Source organism: Wyeomyia smithii, chromosome 1 (assembly GCF_029784165.1).
Source record: "Wyeomyia smithii strain HCP4-BCI-WySm-NY-G18 chromosome 1, ASM2978416v1, whole genome shotgun sequence".
NCBI classification, from domain to species: Eukaryota; Metazoa; Arthropoda; class Insecta; order Diptera; family Culicidae; genus Wyeomyia; species Wyeomyia smithii.
Window position 1 is genome coordinate 73,993,744 of NC_073694.1, and position 15,398 is coordinate 74,009,141.

The 15,398-nt window shown below is 38.8% G+C and overlaps 1 protein-coding gene across 1 annotated transcript; it reads left to right on the forward strand.

Annotated features, from left to right (window-relative positions):
• Nucleotides 1-348: 348 nt before the first annotated feature.
• LOC129718070 (transcription factor btd) lies at nt 349-11,099 on the forward strand. Its single transcript, XM_055668479.1, has 3 exons — nt 349-1,701; nt 7,469-7,797; nt 7,872-11,099. Exons 1-3 carry the CDS (start codon nt 1,630-1,632, stop codon nt 9,379-9,381), a joined length of 1,911 nt encoding a protein of 636 aa, XP_055524454.1. The 5' UTR covers nt 349-1,629; the 3' UTR covers nt 9,382-11,099.
• The last annotated feature ends 4,299 nt before the right edge of the window (nt 11,100-15,398 follow it).

A 15,398-nucleotide genomic window follows, 5' to 3' on the forward strand; every position in this document is an offset into this window, starting at 1 on the left:
CCAAGCGACAATGGTATGCGTATGCGTGTAGTTAATAAACTGTTTGGGTGTCGGCCCCGCCTGCTTAAATATAACCTATCGCGATTGGACCCTGCTATTAATGCACGCACACCAACGCGAACCGCTTTCGGAGTCGAATGCGTACTCTAGTACGCTACGGTAGATCCTTTTCATTCCGTTATGTGCGGACGGGTAGGTTCGAGTTCTCGTGTGTGTGAGTGAGTGAGTTTCGATGAAAAACAGCAAAAAGTACCGAATCATCGTCACGTTCGTCCTCGCCGTCGTCAGCACATACATCCCGCTGCAGGGGTAATCATCGAACATCTTTCGCCTAGGAACTGCCATGTGGGTAAAGAAGACACGGCGATAGCTATCGAACGTCGTCTGCTCTTGCCTTGCCTGCCGTAGTGAGTGCGAGAAAGATAGCATGCAGCGCTGCAAGCAGGATTGTCGTGTTTTTTTAGGAAAATAAAATAAAATCAAAAATTGATCTCAGTTGAAATTCGTCTGCCGGATGAGTAGGGAAAAACGTACAATCTGTAACCTATAATTATAAGTTTTTTCTTCGTTTCGCGTTCAGTTGGACTTTCGAAGGCAGCTCGGTGGCAGTCGTACCGTGAGCAAACGAACAAAGTGTTTTGAAACGAAGCAAGCAAGCTGTGTTCGTGTGTGCTGTGTGCGTGGTCGTACGTGTGCTCGGGTGAGAGCGTTCGGCATCGGGTGCTCTTCGGTACTATTGAAGCAAGCAAGCAGCCAACGGTGAGCTTGAGCTGTATACGAAGCGAGAGTGTGTGCGAATCGATTTTTCGGGGGCCTTCGCGCGGTGTTCCCGCTCCTCTCAATGCTCTCTCCCGCATTTACACTACTTCGTGGGACTATCCGTGTTCAAGTCCGCGGCCTAATGAACGCCAGTGAGAAGAGGACTTAATAATAGTGTTTAGAGTTTAATTTCTGCTTCTCTCATCAAGAGCATCTCGGCGAAGCTAGCAGCAACAGCAGCAGCAGCTACAACAACTCGCGCGGATGCTGGAGTTGCCGCGGTCGATCTTTTGCGGAGTAACCAATTTCGGCGGATCTTTGCGAGGAAAAATTGAACGCCGCGCGCGCCAAGCCACGACCTGGCCAGCGCTTGCAAACGACGGCTCTGGTGTACCGTTCAGCAAACGAACGGGCGGACGGAGTAGATTATCCGTGCCCCGGTAGAATTACATGGTGTTAATCCCTCTTGACCGGATTTTGGCGTGGTTTGTTTTGTGAAGAAGCCCTTTTGTTTTACGCCCCCTGTTCCGCCTAGCCGTAGATCGAGTGTACATGTGTGTAATTTTGTGCGATTTCCGACCAGTGTGTTACGTAAATTTAGTGTGTACTACATTGGAAAAAAGCCCGTAATTGATGGGATTAATCGAGAGTGCGTGGATTAAAGTAGTACCGAAGAACAAGAAGTTAATTACATCGAGATGAACAACGATTGACCCTATTTGCCCGTAAGCTTAAGTCGAAGAAAAGAAGAAAAGTGCAAGGAGTTCCCCAAGTGTGCTGATCGATCTGGAATATCTCTTAAGAACACGAACTTTGCGGTGAATTTTCCGGAGCAGCAGCAGTAGCAATCTTCATTGTTGGCTGTTCAAGATGATGGCCTCACCGAGTTTCATGACCCAATATCATAATCATCATCAGTGGAACAGTAGCAGCCAGACGCAGGTTAGTGCCAATTACTACCCTCGTAATTGTAATTGTAGGTGGGTCCCAGAAGGGCGACGACAGCTTTCAGCAACTAGCGGTATGCGCAGGTGGTTAGTTTTGGGGGATTTTTTTTACAACATCGGTCATACTATTTAGGCAGGCGTCCTCAGTCTAACGACTCGAGCCATATAGGTAATCCAATTGAGAAAGGATCGTCACAAACGGATGGTCCTCTCGGCACTTACCTGGTGCTTGTGGAGGTGGTGACGGGAAGGGTAGAATAATTTTGGTTTTTCTGATTTGTATACCCACAAGCTATTGTTTGAGCATAAAGACGACCGTTAAAAATTTCTTTTCTTCTGGGCTGCAAATTTTTAGCAACTTTTTGCTCCTAGAACAATAACAAGAATATACTTTACAAATAATGGAGACAAAAGTTTTCTACTGCATTAGCGAAAAACGATACTTCTAAACTATGATGCTCCCAGCCGAAAGATGTATAATTTTAAATTAGAATAAAATAAAATGAAAGAATTAGATCAAAGTGTGAACAAATCTAAGCTTTTCCATAAAATTAATTAACATTATTAGTACTCTGTAGGACAATCAAGATTTAAATTGTGAAATGTTTTGCGTTAATTCTGTTCTGGTAAGATTTAATATGGATAAAGCTATAAGGATAAACATCTAGAGTATTTGCTATGACACCATGACGGGATATCAAATGTTTACAATATAAAACAATCACAATACGAAAATCATTGGAAATGGTCGGACCCAACTATCCGGAGTCCTATTTTTTTTCTTCAATTTCAGATTTTATTTACATTTGTGAAGTTTGTTGTTCTGTCGATTCCATCTAGAAATGCCAAATTCGATGCAGCGCTATTTGCTGCGTACTTGACTCAATGCATAAAGACACGATTGATTCATCGCATGATAATTAAATGTTTTATATTTGACAAACAGCGTGAGTCGCTAGAATTTTTTTTTATTTTCGGTCGGCATATTAACCGAATCCAATATTTTTTTATCAACAAACGCGGACTAACAAAAATTTATAATAAAACTCGGCTCGATTATCCGGATTATCCGGAGTGAAATATTTTTCAAAACTCCGGATAATCTAGTCCAAAGAGTAATTAAATCGAAAAACGATACTTTCAATTTATGATTTTACCAATATACCCAAAACAACGTTTGAATGGAAACAATATTTTGCGCGTACTTTTTCTATATTGTCAAAATCATAATTTAGAAATATCGCTTTTCGCAATGTTCCAAAAAGGTGCATGATCCTGTTAATATTTGATGAAATAATTACAATACACTAAGGTCGCTTTTAACGCGGTTTTTTAAGGCGTTATTTTACGCGGCTATTTCTACGCGGATTCCGGAATTCACGCGTTTTTTATGTGGATTCCGAAATTTACGAGGTTTTTCTACGCGGATTCCGGAATTTACGCGGTTTTTTTAACTCGGATTCCGGAATTAACGCGGTTTCTTTTTACGCGGTACGTATTCCCCGCGTTAAAAGCGACTTTATTTTATTCAGTATTATTAGATATTTATTACTGTAACTTTTCATCTAAAGTGTTTGCTGTTACGTTTTTCCAATAAGCAAGGACGATGAAGACGATGTAGTGACATCCATATAGGGCTTTTTTGAGCAATGGCGAAACCGATTTAGCATGAATAAATTATTTTATGCTATTGTTAAGTAACAGGTACCGTGTTATCTAGGCTTAATATAAAGAATTGGCATCTAACTCTAGTGGATTTTTTGTGCTTGAGAGCCTTAGGTTCTGCGGAGCACTTGAAGAAATTTGTTTTAAGTTTATTGAAAATGAAAAAGTAGTCAAGGCTAGGAAATGTGAATTTACAGAAAAATACCAGGGATAGCGCTTTCATCCTAATGACACTGACAGTCTTTTCCGAGCTGATATTTGAACATACGACGACTGATTTGCTAGACTCTAGGTCAACTAGAAGATCCTCTTTTAAAAATGTAAAATACCCGAGAAAACAACAATAATTACCTTGTCTTTTATACCCTTCGTGATATGCCTTTATAAATCTGTTTGATTTTTATTTTGCGTGACCTTCGCTGTTGAGCTGATTTCAGTCTTTCGAAAGTCTTTTTTACGAAATTAATAACACACATTCAATATTTATATGAAAAGAAAGTTTTTTTTTGTTTGAAACTCGTTGGTAATCTGATTGCATACGGAATCTCTAATATTTTAATTTTTGATTCTTCAAAATCTAGATTATTCCGAAGCAAATTTGCATGTTGTAGACTCCATTTTTAACACCAATAGGTTAAACCTAGTCCAGTGTTATCAAAAAACCACTGCACTGTTTTAAATTTTATTATATCAAGATGCGTTTTCATTGAAAAGAAGGTGATAAACCAAGCCACTGAAACTATTTTTTGCTTGAAGTTGTAATGGTTATACGAATAGTAATTTTGTCAAGATTATATTGACAGATCAAAATCACACTACAGAGTAACTCGAGGTACCATAAAAAAATAAGTGAGTTCGGAAACGCTCATGATTTAAATCATGAGGAACATTAAACGCGATAATACACGACGAAGAAGGTGATGATTGATGGCTGTAAAAAATTTGCATGTAATTAGCGGAAGCTACTTGAAGCTACATATTGCAGACAGTTTTGAACTGGCAAGCGCAAGATGAGATCTTATGCAATTACAAAAATTTGATTTAGTGTCCTAAAATTTTGAACCTCGAATACTGCAACGCATTTCGAAGACATAGGAAAAAGAACTCAAAAATTTGTTCACTAAATCCGTTTTTTAAGTCTGTGTCAACGTCTTTTGAAGTTGAATGAAACGCTTCGTAAATTGCATGAAAACTATACTTCTGAGATTTTGAACGAATCAAAACATACATTTTCTCTATTAAATGGATCAGGATAGGATAGATCAAATGGTAGAGATTATTTGAAATGAGAGTTTTTCAACAAATACAAACCGATACAAACAGAAAAGATTGAAACCTTTGAACCAGCCAAGTTTCGTCGGATTAGGCAATTTTGTCCACCCTGAGGCTTGACGGTTTTTGGGGCCGTTCCTAAACCACGTGGTCATAAAGAGGGGGACGGGGGGGTTTGTCAAAAGACCACGGAAGACCACGCACGGGGGTGGGGGGGTTAACGAAATGACCACGTAGTCTTTTTTCCTGACTTATAATTTATTGTTGCCACTAAGTCAAGAATGGAGCTTTTGCATTTTAGAAATATAGAATGTACACTGAAAGTTTAATAAATTCAAGTTAAAAATTTAAGTGAATTTTTGGCACTTGACAAGTGAAAAGACCACGTGGTTAAAGTCGCAAGGGGGGGGGGGTTGGCTAAAAGACCACGAAAGACCACGGGGGGGTACGGGGGGTATAAAAAGTGATCAAAATATGACCACGTGGTTTAGGAACGGCCCCTTTTGACCTCTTGAAACACCGATATATCGGGAAGTAGTTAATTCCATATTATATGGCCGCATGGAGGAGGGACTTTTCTTTCTGCATAACATCCTCAACAGCTTGCCTCAGGTGGAGTGGACTCATTTTTTGTACGTTTTTGAACTTATTGATTTGTAAGTGCTAAACATGATGGGCTGGGAATGTATAAAATTTGTTGTAGGCATCATTTTACTTAAAAAAATATGCTTTTTTCAAATCGGTTGGTTTTTGCTCTAAATTATTCGGTATAATGTTGTTCCTATTTGCCTCGTAAATCTGCGAACCAGAAAGTTTCATGAAATATATTGTGGCGCTAGCACTAAATTGGGGCTCGGAAGTCGGACTCTCGACTTCCGAACTTTCTTCCGACTTTACAAACGCATAGACAACTGCGTGTTCAAACACACACACACACACACACACACACACACACACACACACACACACATACACACACACACACACACACACACACACACACACACACACACACACACACACACTTAAAATTGATTGTCGAGTCTCGGTAATTTTGGCCGACCACTGAGTGCTCGGTTAAAAAAGCTAAAGCTTCTTCACAAAAGATGGTTGCAATGTTGCGAGAACAACAAGAATAAACATCGGAAGTGAGCCTGACTGCTAGTTTATCAGCGACGTTTTGATAATTTTTATTTTAATGCACAATAAGTAAAAGGGTGATGAATACCTTATGGCAATCCTTACATTCACTGTAGAAACTTAAAATGACTGACAACCCAGTACAGCACATGAACAAGCTCTAAGTGTAACAAAATGACTTCCACATGCGATGCTTTTTGAAACAGAAACAGAAACAGACGGAACTTGTGCCTTTATTTTGTATTTATTTTAGTAAACTGACAATCGTGCTGCTAATCCGTAAATGAGTTTGGAGCATTTATTTACTATTGAACTATTCTAGAAATTTTTTACAAGGTTTTTGAATGTTATCATAGACTTGTAATAACATTTTTCAAGCTCGGAAGTTTTTTTTCTATTTGCCACGTTTTACGGTTACTGGAACCAATTGCTTTAAGTTAGTTTTAAATAAATATGACATGATTTTGATATTATATAATTCATTTTTATATTATTTAAATTCGCGACCAATTAATATTCAATAACTAGTAACTAGATCTTGTTCCTTCATGAGATTTGACCGATTTTCTATAAATATAGCAGGCGAAAGCCGCCCACGAGACATTTCTTACAGTATATTTTTTCCATTCAGAGAATTAGACGATTTATTAAAATAAAAATTCACACCCAACTTCTAAACACAAAGAGTTAGTGCAGATGAATACTCACATAACTTTTCAAAAGAACTTAAGTAACTTATACTTGCAAAGAGTATGATAAAAAATTCAAAAATAACTGAGCCTGAACCCTGGAAAAAAAGTCTACATCAATTTGCCTCCTTGCTTTCAGCAATATTGCGCTCTTTTCTTCTAGCAGTGCGTCAGTTTTTTCTGGCTTTTTTCTTAGTCAATACAGAAATATTAAATAGTAAATTCTGGTTTCTGTTATTCATCGATATGTAAACACCGTAATGACCATTCATCGATAACTCGTAAAAAAAAATTCATTTTGAATCATTCGAAAGTCGGGAGTCAATTTGACACATGATTATCCTTTTACGCATATCAAAATATGATTATTTTTTGAGGGTTAATAATCATAGAAAAAGTAAACAAAGAGAATCTTTCAATGTTACTTAAGTCATTTTCAAAAGTTACGCGAGAATACTGTCTTTATATTGATATGAGGGTTCAATCGTTGTTTTGATCTTAACTATATAACTCGCAGTTATTCTCAAATTTTAGCAAGATTTATCCATTATAATAATCTAAAAAAAAATGTTTTTAGTAACAGTGAACGATACGCTTCGAGGTAGCACTCAGTAAAATTTTGCATTTTAATTACTCTGAGTGTTTGGGTATATCGTTATCCCGAGCCTGTACCTACCTATGGCTTATAATTGAAGTTTATTATCAATGATAGAGTTGAATGTGACGAAAATCCGTTCTTGGAAGATCCGTTAATGATAATTTTAAAGTCCTGTGTTTCTCAAAGTATTGAGACTCGTTACGTCGTGGAACTGAACCCTTATTAGGCGTTACTGTAATTGAACCTGCGTTAGAAATTACCTAACTAACGACATTAGAACTAGAACCGATGAAAAACTCACAATACTCAAATCTAGCAAGTAGAAAACAGTTTATGCATTCTTAGCTGAGTTCGTATTCTTATTCTTTTAACAATGATCTCATTTCTTTCTGTTGCAGTTATCACCCCTCAACATCCTGCCCTATCAATACCCCCCGCAGCCGCCCTCTGTCAGCAGCCTCGGCTCGGTAGCATCTCTCGGTTCGGCCGGTTTGTCGCCGACCCAGTCGATTGCGTCCTCCAACGGTGGTGGAGGCGGTGCCGGTGGAGGCACTAGTACGGCCAGCAGCAGTTTTAGCACTACAGGTGGAGGCGGCTCGAACGCCGCTAGTCCCGACGTGACCAGTGCGGCAGCAGCGGCCGCCGTAGCCGCCACAACGGCGTACGGTTTCGGTGCAATGGTTCAGCAGAGTCCGGCCACGGTAGCGGCCCTCGAAATGACGGCAAGGTGAGTCTATCAGTGTACAGTCAAATTTGGAATCATATTTCTAAAAGCGTCGTTTCGTCTCCTATATTCCTCAGAACCCAACAAATGCATTACCCGTCGTACCAATATCCGGCGGCCAGCTACTACAACAACATGGCTAGCAATCCATGGTTCGCTCAAGAATCCATGTATCAAGGCTGGCACGGCGAAGCGTACGGTCTGAAGCTGGAAGATTACTCGCATCAGACTCAGGCGCAACGTCGGTGCGCTCGCTGTACCTGTCCGAATTGTATCAACGAATTGTCCGGGTTGCCTCCGGTGGTAGGTCCGGATGAAAAAGGAAAAAGACAGCATATTTGTCACATCGCAGGATGCGAGAAAATCTACGGAAAGACAAGTCACCTGAAAGCACATCTCCGGTGGCACACGGGAGAGCGTCCGTTCTCGTGCAAGTGGTTGTTCTGCGGCAAGCGGTTTACTCGGTCCGATGAGCTGCAGAGGCACTTCCGAACGCACACCGGAGAAAAACGGTTCACGTGCAGTATTTGTAGCAAAAAGTTTATGCGCAGCGATCATCTAGCGAAACACGTTAAGACCCACGAAAATAAGGCGAAAAAAATTGCGAAAAAGAGCGAAAAGGCGGAGGAGGCAAAGTTGAAAAAAGATGACCGCATGGGTAAGACCGAAGGAAATACTAAAAGGCAACTGGAGGTAGCGGAGAAACCGGGCCAACTTACGGTGACAACGAAGGCAAAGAAGCAGAAAAGTATCACTGAACAACAAGAGGATATCAATGCAAATATTCGAATGCCGCAGATTAAGCAGGAAAAAGGATATGAAAGTGCGGGGAAAACTATGTTCTCGGGTATGGGAGAGTACGGACATAGTGGGGGCGGTTATCAGTCCGCAGCCGTTAACTATTCGCATCATCCGTCATCCTACTTCCAGAATGCGTTTTTGCCAGAAGCAAGTGTCCCTAGCAAAAATCTTTTCCATAATCCCTATTGTGACAGTAGCTTCCAGAGCCGCAGTAATTTGTTCTCTACCTCGACAAGCAGTAGCCTCGACTCGTTAGAGCGAAGGGTTGCCAGTAATAACAACAATAACAATAATAGCGGTAGTGAAATTAGCAATAGTTTAGTGAAGCTAGAAGAATACACGAATAGTCACAGCCTATTGAACAACGACAACAGCGGCGGCCATCAGCAGCGGGGTTCCAACTCCAACGCCATCAGCAATCTACTACCTCATTCGCAAGCTCAAGTATATCACATCAACTCGGATCTGGCGTCCAACTATGCGGCCGCCTACTCAAATGTGAAACTGGGAGCAGCCTACCATCATCACCATCATCCTCCAAGTCATCTGCATCATCAACATCAGCATGCTGGCACCACTGCTACTAGTTATGACAGCAGTGCCAATGTCAACGAATCTAACAACAATAACGGTACTCCACCGGTGGCAGCATCGACGATTCCGTCGGCCGCTGCTTCGGCGTACAATATGATGATGAACAATTACACCATTCACCACCACCACCATCATCATCAACATAGTCAGCAGCAGCACCAGCAACAACAAGATATTGAACTTTTTAAATAACCGCACAATCCAGCTAGCCCCGATGGCCTTTTAGTGTCACAGGTATTGTTTTTAATTGTGTATTGTAACAGGGACCGCTGCTCTTTTGTAGACGTTCCAGTGCAATCTGTCAAAAATGGTGAGATTTTTATGACGTTCCTTTTGTCTGTGCGGTGCTGGAACTGCAGTCCCCGCCGACAGTATGCTGTTGCTCTCCTGTACGCCTTTTATTCTTTCGGTTAGGTTTACGCGTAAAGCCAGCACTGAGAAAACTGTTTTTAGTTGTTTAAGATACACGAACTACCAGCCCCTACTCCCGAGTGCCAATATAGATACAAAAGCTTTAGTTGCCGTTTTTTTATCCATCGCCGGACGCGTGAAACGAAACGAAACTGGAAACTACTAAATTATGTCATGATTTATTTATGTTCCTACAATTGTCAGCGAGCGGGGCAAAAAGAAAAAAAAAATACTTCTCGTAACGGAGAGGTAAACGCACACTAGTACACGTGTCGGCACGCCATTAAAAGCGGTGAAATTTGCAATTGTAAAGTGTAATTAAATTTATTTATAATTTAATTAATCATCTTGGCAGTCAGTGTTCGGCTGCTTTTATCTGCTTTCTAAAGACCCAATGTACCAGCAAAAAAAAGATACCACTAACTAGCTAGCAGAAGTCTATCAGCCAAACCTGGTGAGGAAAGTGAACAAAAATAACTAAATTAAGTGGTGAGCGGGCAAAATCTTTTTTCTTTATTCGCCAATTTTTCCTCCCTTACCGGAGTGAAGCAGTGCGGCAAAGCCGCCAACCCAATCAATTTGTTCTCACACAAACACGTACACTCTCTGTACCTATAAACATTTGCTAGTGAAGGTCCCAATAAAACCGACACAAAAACAGCAAACGGGATCTATCCCGCTGGCCTCGTGTTGATGTATAGTAATTTATAAAGTCTACAATTAAGTAGTTAATTGCGAATTCCTGGCCTGGCTTGTGGCCTCACGAAGCCCAGGGAAATGCAAAAAGATGTACATTTTTGTGTAGTTTTAATTATAACATATTTTGTCCTCCCCATCCTGGCCTCTTATACCGAAGACTTCTAGCGAAACCTTTTGTCTCCTCGTTCAACTCAGTGTTTCTCATCAACAGCATGAACTATATAAATAAGCAAAGAAGTTAATAAATCAGAAAACGACATCTCTGCCCGGGGTGAGACAAGCAATAACAGAAAGCCATCAGTTCCATCCATTTCATGTGACGATGTTGCAAGCCGCAAAACCTAATCAGTCCTCGGGATAGTGAAGTTCGAAACAGAGCAAATAGAGTCATCCCAGCTGCAAAAAACGCAAAAAGCTTAGTGTTTTAGAAATACTCTGTACAAAGTTTTTCTCCAGATCCAGCGATTGCATATTTTATTTCCTGCCGGAAAACAAACATAAAGCCTGAATGCAATTTTTAAACAAAGGCAAACTTACAATCTTTAAACGTTATCAGAAGCTAGCATAGAAGAACTTCTGTCCGTAGAAGGAGAAGCAAAAATCAACTATTGTAGCGTAAGAGTTCGTACCTTATAAGAGCCGACACAAAGATGATAAATTGAGTAAAAATGCTGTTTTATGAAAACCTCAACAATTGTGAATTAAGCAAAAAATCTTCGATGTTATATATATTATATTTATGAATTTCAATTTAAATAAAATGGTAAATCATTTCCAGAAGTCTTGGAAAAGTAATGAAACATGGAATCGATTTTGTCCACCAATGAAATGATGACATCCCCGAAGCGCATTTATTTTACGGCTTTATGTCTCCTGATCTAGGTGCTGTAGCATGGTTTTTAATGTTCGAGAAGACGAAGAGATCGTAAGTAGAGTATTTACACGCAAAGGAAACATGTCATTTTAAACTCAGGATTGAATAGTTAAAAATATCCAGACAATAGGCAAGATAAAAAACAGCATAATAAGCATTTCCGAGTCAAAACACTGAAAAATACTATTCTTCTATCGACTGTATTTAAAAGGAAATAATTTTTGGTGTGTTTAGAAGCAATCTCATTTTCATTTTCGTTTGAAAATAATTAAAGCTGTAAATATGTTTCATTTTTTTTAAACTAGGGGAACTGCTCAATTATTCATCTCATTAAGCCGATATTCACGAAGAATGCACTGATTAAACAACATATTTTCATGAAATCATTGAACAAATAAACAAAATACGCTTACGTGCTCTTATAGAATCGTTCAGTATTGTATATTTAGTAAACTTAGCTAGATTTATCCTGAATTTTGTAAAACAAACCATTTTGCACAACGCTTCCATATCCATCTCAAAACTTAAATCACTGCTCAATTATTATTCATCTCACGACGCCCCCATATTCATCACACTGCAATGCACTGTTAATCATGAATGAATCACATTATCATGAATGAACGTAGCCGAAGCCCGTCGTTGTAGGTTACCTAGATATCCGCTGTAGTTGTTTACGTGCAAATATGGTAACCTAGGTAACCACTGCAGTGCTGTCCATTTATATCAATTATGTCGGAATAATTCAACATTTTCAGTAATGATTTGTTCGTATTACCAGAAACTGATTTAGCAATTTTTTATTTTCTTCAAGGCAGTGAAAACAGATGAAAATACATACAGTTGAAATTTAGGAATTGTAGAAATTCATCTCATATATTTCTGCTAATTCAAGCTGGTTTTCGGAAATTTGAGGTGAACGTTTCAAAGATTAAAGTATTCGTAGTGTAGTGAGTGATTTTGTTTAAAGATTAAAATAAAAAAATGGTCCGCTAGTGATGAGAAAAACTTTGGTTGGCTGCTGAACGAGTCCCGTTGTAGCCGTACAGAACAATGCGCGGATTTTGTTTTCTGAGGTAGGTGATTGAATTTAATAAGTTTTCAAGTGCAGATGTCTGACTATTATATCAAATTTAGAGCTTTTAAGTGAGTTTTTGAGGTTTATACTTAATGAGAAATCTAAAGTGAACTAAGAAGAATCCATTCCATGGATTGCGGCTGCGATAAATAATGGAGCAGTTCCCCTACATGCCTACCTAGTTAGAGCGAAGCTGACACAAGAATTATCAGCTATACTGCCGAAATTGCGCTCTGTAGCTAGATTGGTGCTACCGGGCGCATACCGAAGCGAGATTTTCAAGCCCACCTGACAACAATGTCATGATAATGGTCAGTTAAACCAATCGCAGTCAGTAAGGACGCGTTTGAAATAAAATCATAACGTAAGTAAAACACAAGGTTTCCAAAAAAATTGCATAAAAATCTACTTTTCCGAATAACATGTCTAAAGAAAAATGTGGAAGGAAATAAATGACGTTTTAATCCCAAACCTTTAGGAAAAATAATCCTGACTAATTTTCAGAACGAATTATTTTTGAATAATGTTTCTGGTATTTCTCACGGGTTAATTGAAATGTTCAGCTATTGTGTGTATTTTTATTATTTGACGTAATATAGGAGAACATATAAACAGAAAAAAAATCGTAGAATTTTTGACATATGTTTTAAGTTCCACAAATAACACAAATAAAGTTTTAAAAACCTTAATTATTCGACAAAAAGTTAGTTCGACGAAAAGTTAGTTTACATTTTTGGACAATGTTTAATATTTAACAAAAGTTTCAAATATAATTCCTATTCGTATTGGGATATTTGTAGCGAAATCAAACTACACTCGTCATTTAGAACTAATTTTTATATACATTGAAAAAATTGGAAAATATCTGTGAAATGATTACTAGTTGTCTAGTTGTTTATTGGACATTTATGTTCAAGTAGTTGGATATGACGCGCGAAGTCTGATTTTGATATAGTTTTACTTTTAGTTGTAAAAGTTGAAAATTTGAATTTTCATCTAAAATTATACCATACTTGAGGCTCTTGTTAAAAAAAAAACTAAATTTGTAAAAATATATTCTATAATTTCATCATATTGTTGTTGATTTTGTCATTCTCAATACATAAGAATTAATTGTTTGTTATTTTGGAAATGTACATTGCTGGATCGCATTCGAAGGAAGTCAAAAATTTACCATACTCGGCATTGAAGAATTAGTTCATTCAATTTTTTTCAAGCATCAGAATAATTTTATTCTAATCTAAAGTAGTCGAGACAAACCGATTTGCCATTTGAGATGGAAATGCAGAATGCAATATTGTCTGGTAGCTATCATAATAGTCGGAAAGCTTAATCATGTGATGCCTAGTGAAGGTTAAAGTCGGATTGAAGTTTTGCACTAATCAGTATAACTCATGAGCTTGGTCTCGTCATAATCTGTAAAAGTTATTACGAGATACCCATACTGTAAAGTAACTATAGGCTCGTCGTAAGTACATCCGACTAAAAGTTAGCTGTAATTAAAATTTGAAATAGGAATTTTTTGCAAAGGCTTGCAAGATGGAAAATAATTATTCCTGCCACATATATAGTTTATGACTTAGTATTGATTATTGAATGTTGATAAAAAATTGAAATAAACCAATTTTCATAAAATTTATGCAGAAAAAACCGGAAGAAAATGAAGCATAAGCGTACACGTAAGCGCGTACTAATCAATGCTTTTCTAGCTAAACATTTCCTTACAAGCACTGTCCTTCGCAATCATTTACGTTTACCAAGTACCCATTCGAAGTTGGTCAAGATTTAACACTCTACCATTACGTTTGGAGTGGAGCATTGGCGATTGCGCTAAGCCTACCCGCACTCCCGTTCTCCGTAATGAACGCATTGGCACGAGCGGGTAAAAAGCGAACGGATTAGCAATTAGGAAAACGTTAAGAGAGAGCTGTAATAAGCTGAAAGAAATTAAATATCTACAAACTGTAAAGAAGCGGCTCCAACGATTGGGATCTCCGCCGCGGCCAGATCAAAGTAGTACACTGCTTGCCAGCCAGCCAGTGATCGAAGCCGATTCCGAAGGATCGTTCGAATTGCCAAATGAGTGCTTTCGCTTTTTTTCCCTTCTCTTTATTGACCTTAAGTGCTTGGGGAACTTTTAGGGCAATCGTTTTAATATATTTTTTCTCGCTCTAGATAACTGCTAATCGTTTTTGGGAAACAGTTTCCATCGATGATATTGATTTTCTAAGCGGTTGCTCCCTGACTTCTTTCAACTAGTTTGCTTAAATTTGGCTATTGTAACCTACAATGACTTTTTATTGCAATCACTTAGTAGAAATCTACTCGGGCTTTTTATTTCTTTACACGCGATGTTTTGTTGATAAACGTGCACAGGTATTAAAAAGGTCAGCAAGAATAACATTTACACAATTCGGAAGTGCTTCAATACAACTCAAGCAACTGAGCAACTGTATACTGATATTGTCGATCTAATTAGGCTTTTAGACCTTGATGGTACTCATAAAATCAATTGCATCATTTTAAAATGGCTGTAACTTTTTACTCATCAGGTATTTTTAATTGAAAATTTGGGTGAAATTTGTTCAATGTGTATTGTTGAAACTGTGTGAGTTGCAGTCAGCTGCTAGTGCAATTGTTGCGAAGATGGAGTCGGAAGAACAGAAGAGGTGTAAAAGAAAGTTTGCGCACATTCCTCGAAAATCCGAATCCTTCTCATCGTGAAATCACCAGAAAGCTGGGAACGGCTCAATCTACGGTAACTCGCGTTTTAAATCGGTACAACCAGCGTTCGACCATCGACCGGAAAGAAAAATGTGGCCAAATGGATCTCCGTATTGTGTGAAGGATCACAAGCGGGTAGTTCAAGCTTTAAAGAGGATTCCGAACAGTTCAATTAGAGATGTGGCTAAAAAACTGCATTTGAGTCAAACTTTCGTTCAAGATGCGAAAAAACTTGAAGGTAGCACACACGTACAAAGTTCAGAAGGCGCCGAATCGCAATGAACGGCAGAATACGGTGGCGGAAACACGTGCACGGAAGCTCTTCACCCAGATGTTGGCGAAACCACATTGCCTCGTTATGCATCCATCCGAGTCACATGTAAAAGCAGACTTCCGGCAGCTTCCGGGCTCCAGTACTTCACC

Bases quoted from the DNA above. Each gene is read 5' to 3' on its own strand.
- LOC129718070 (XM_055668479.1), top strand. From the start codon at position 1,630: ATGATGGCCTCACCGAGTTTCATGACCCAATATCATAATCATCATCAG. The intron at 1,702-7,468 runs GTTAGTGCCAAT...TTTCTGTTGCAG, and splicing joins ACAGTAGCAGCCAGACGCAG to TTATCACCCCTCAACATCCT. The intron at 7,798-7,871 runs GTGAGTCTATCA...TATATTCCTCAG, and splicing joins GCCCTCGAAATGACGGCAAG to AACCCAACAAATGCATTACC.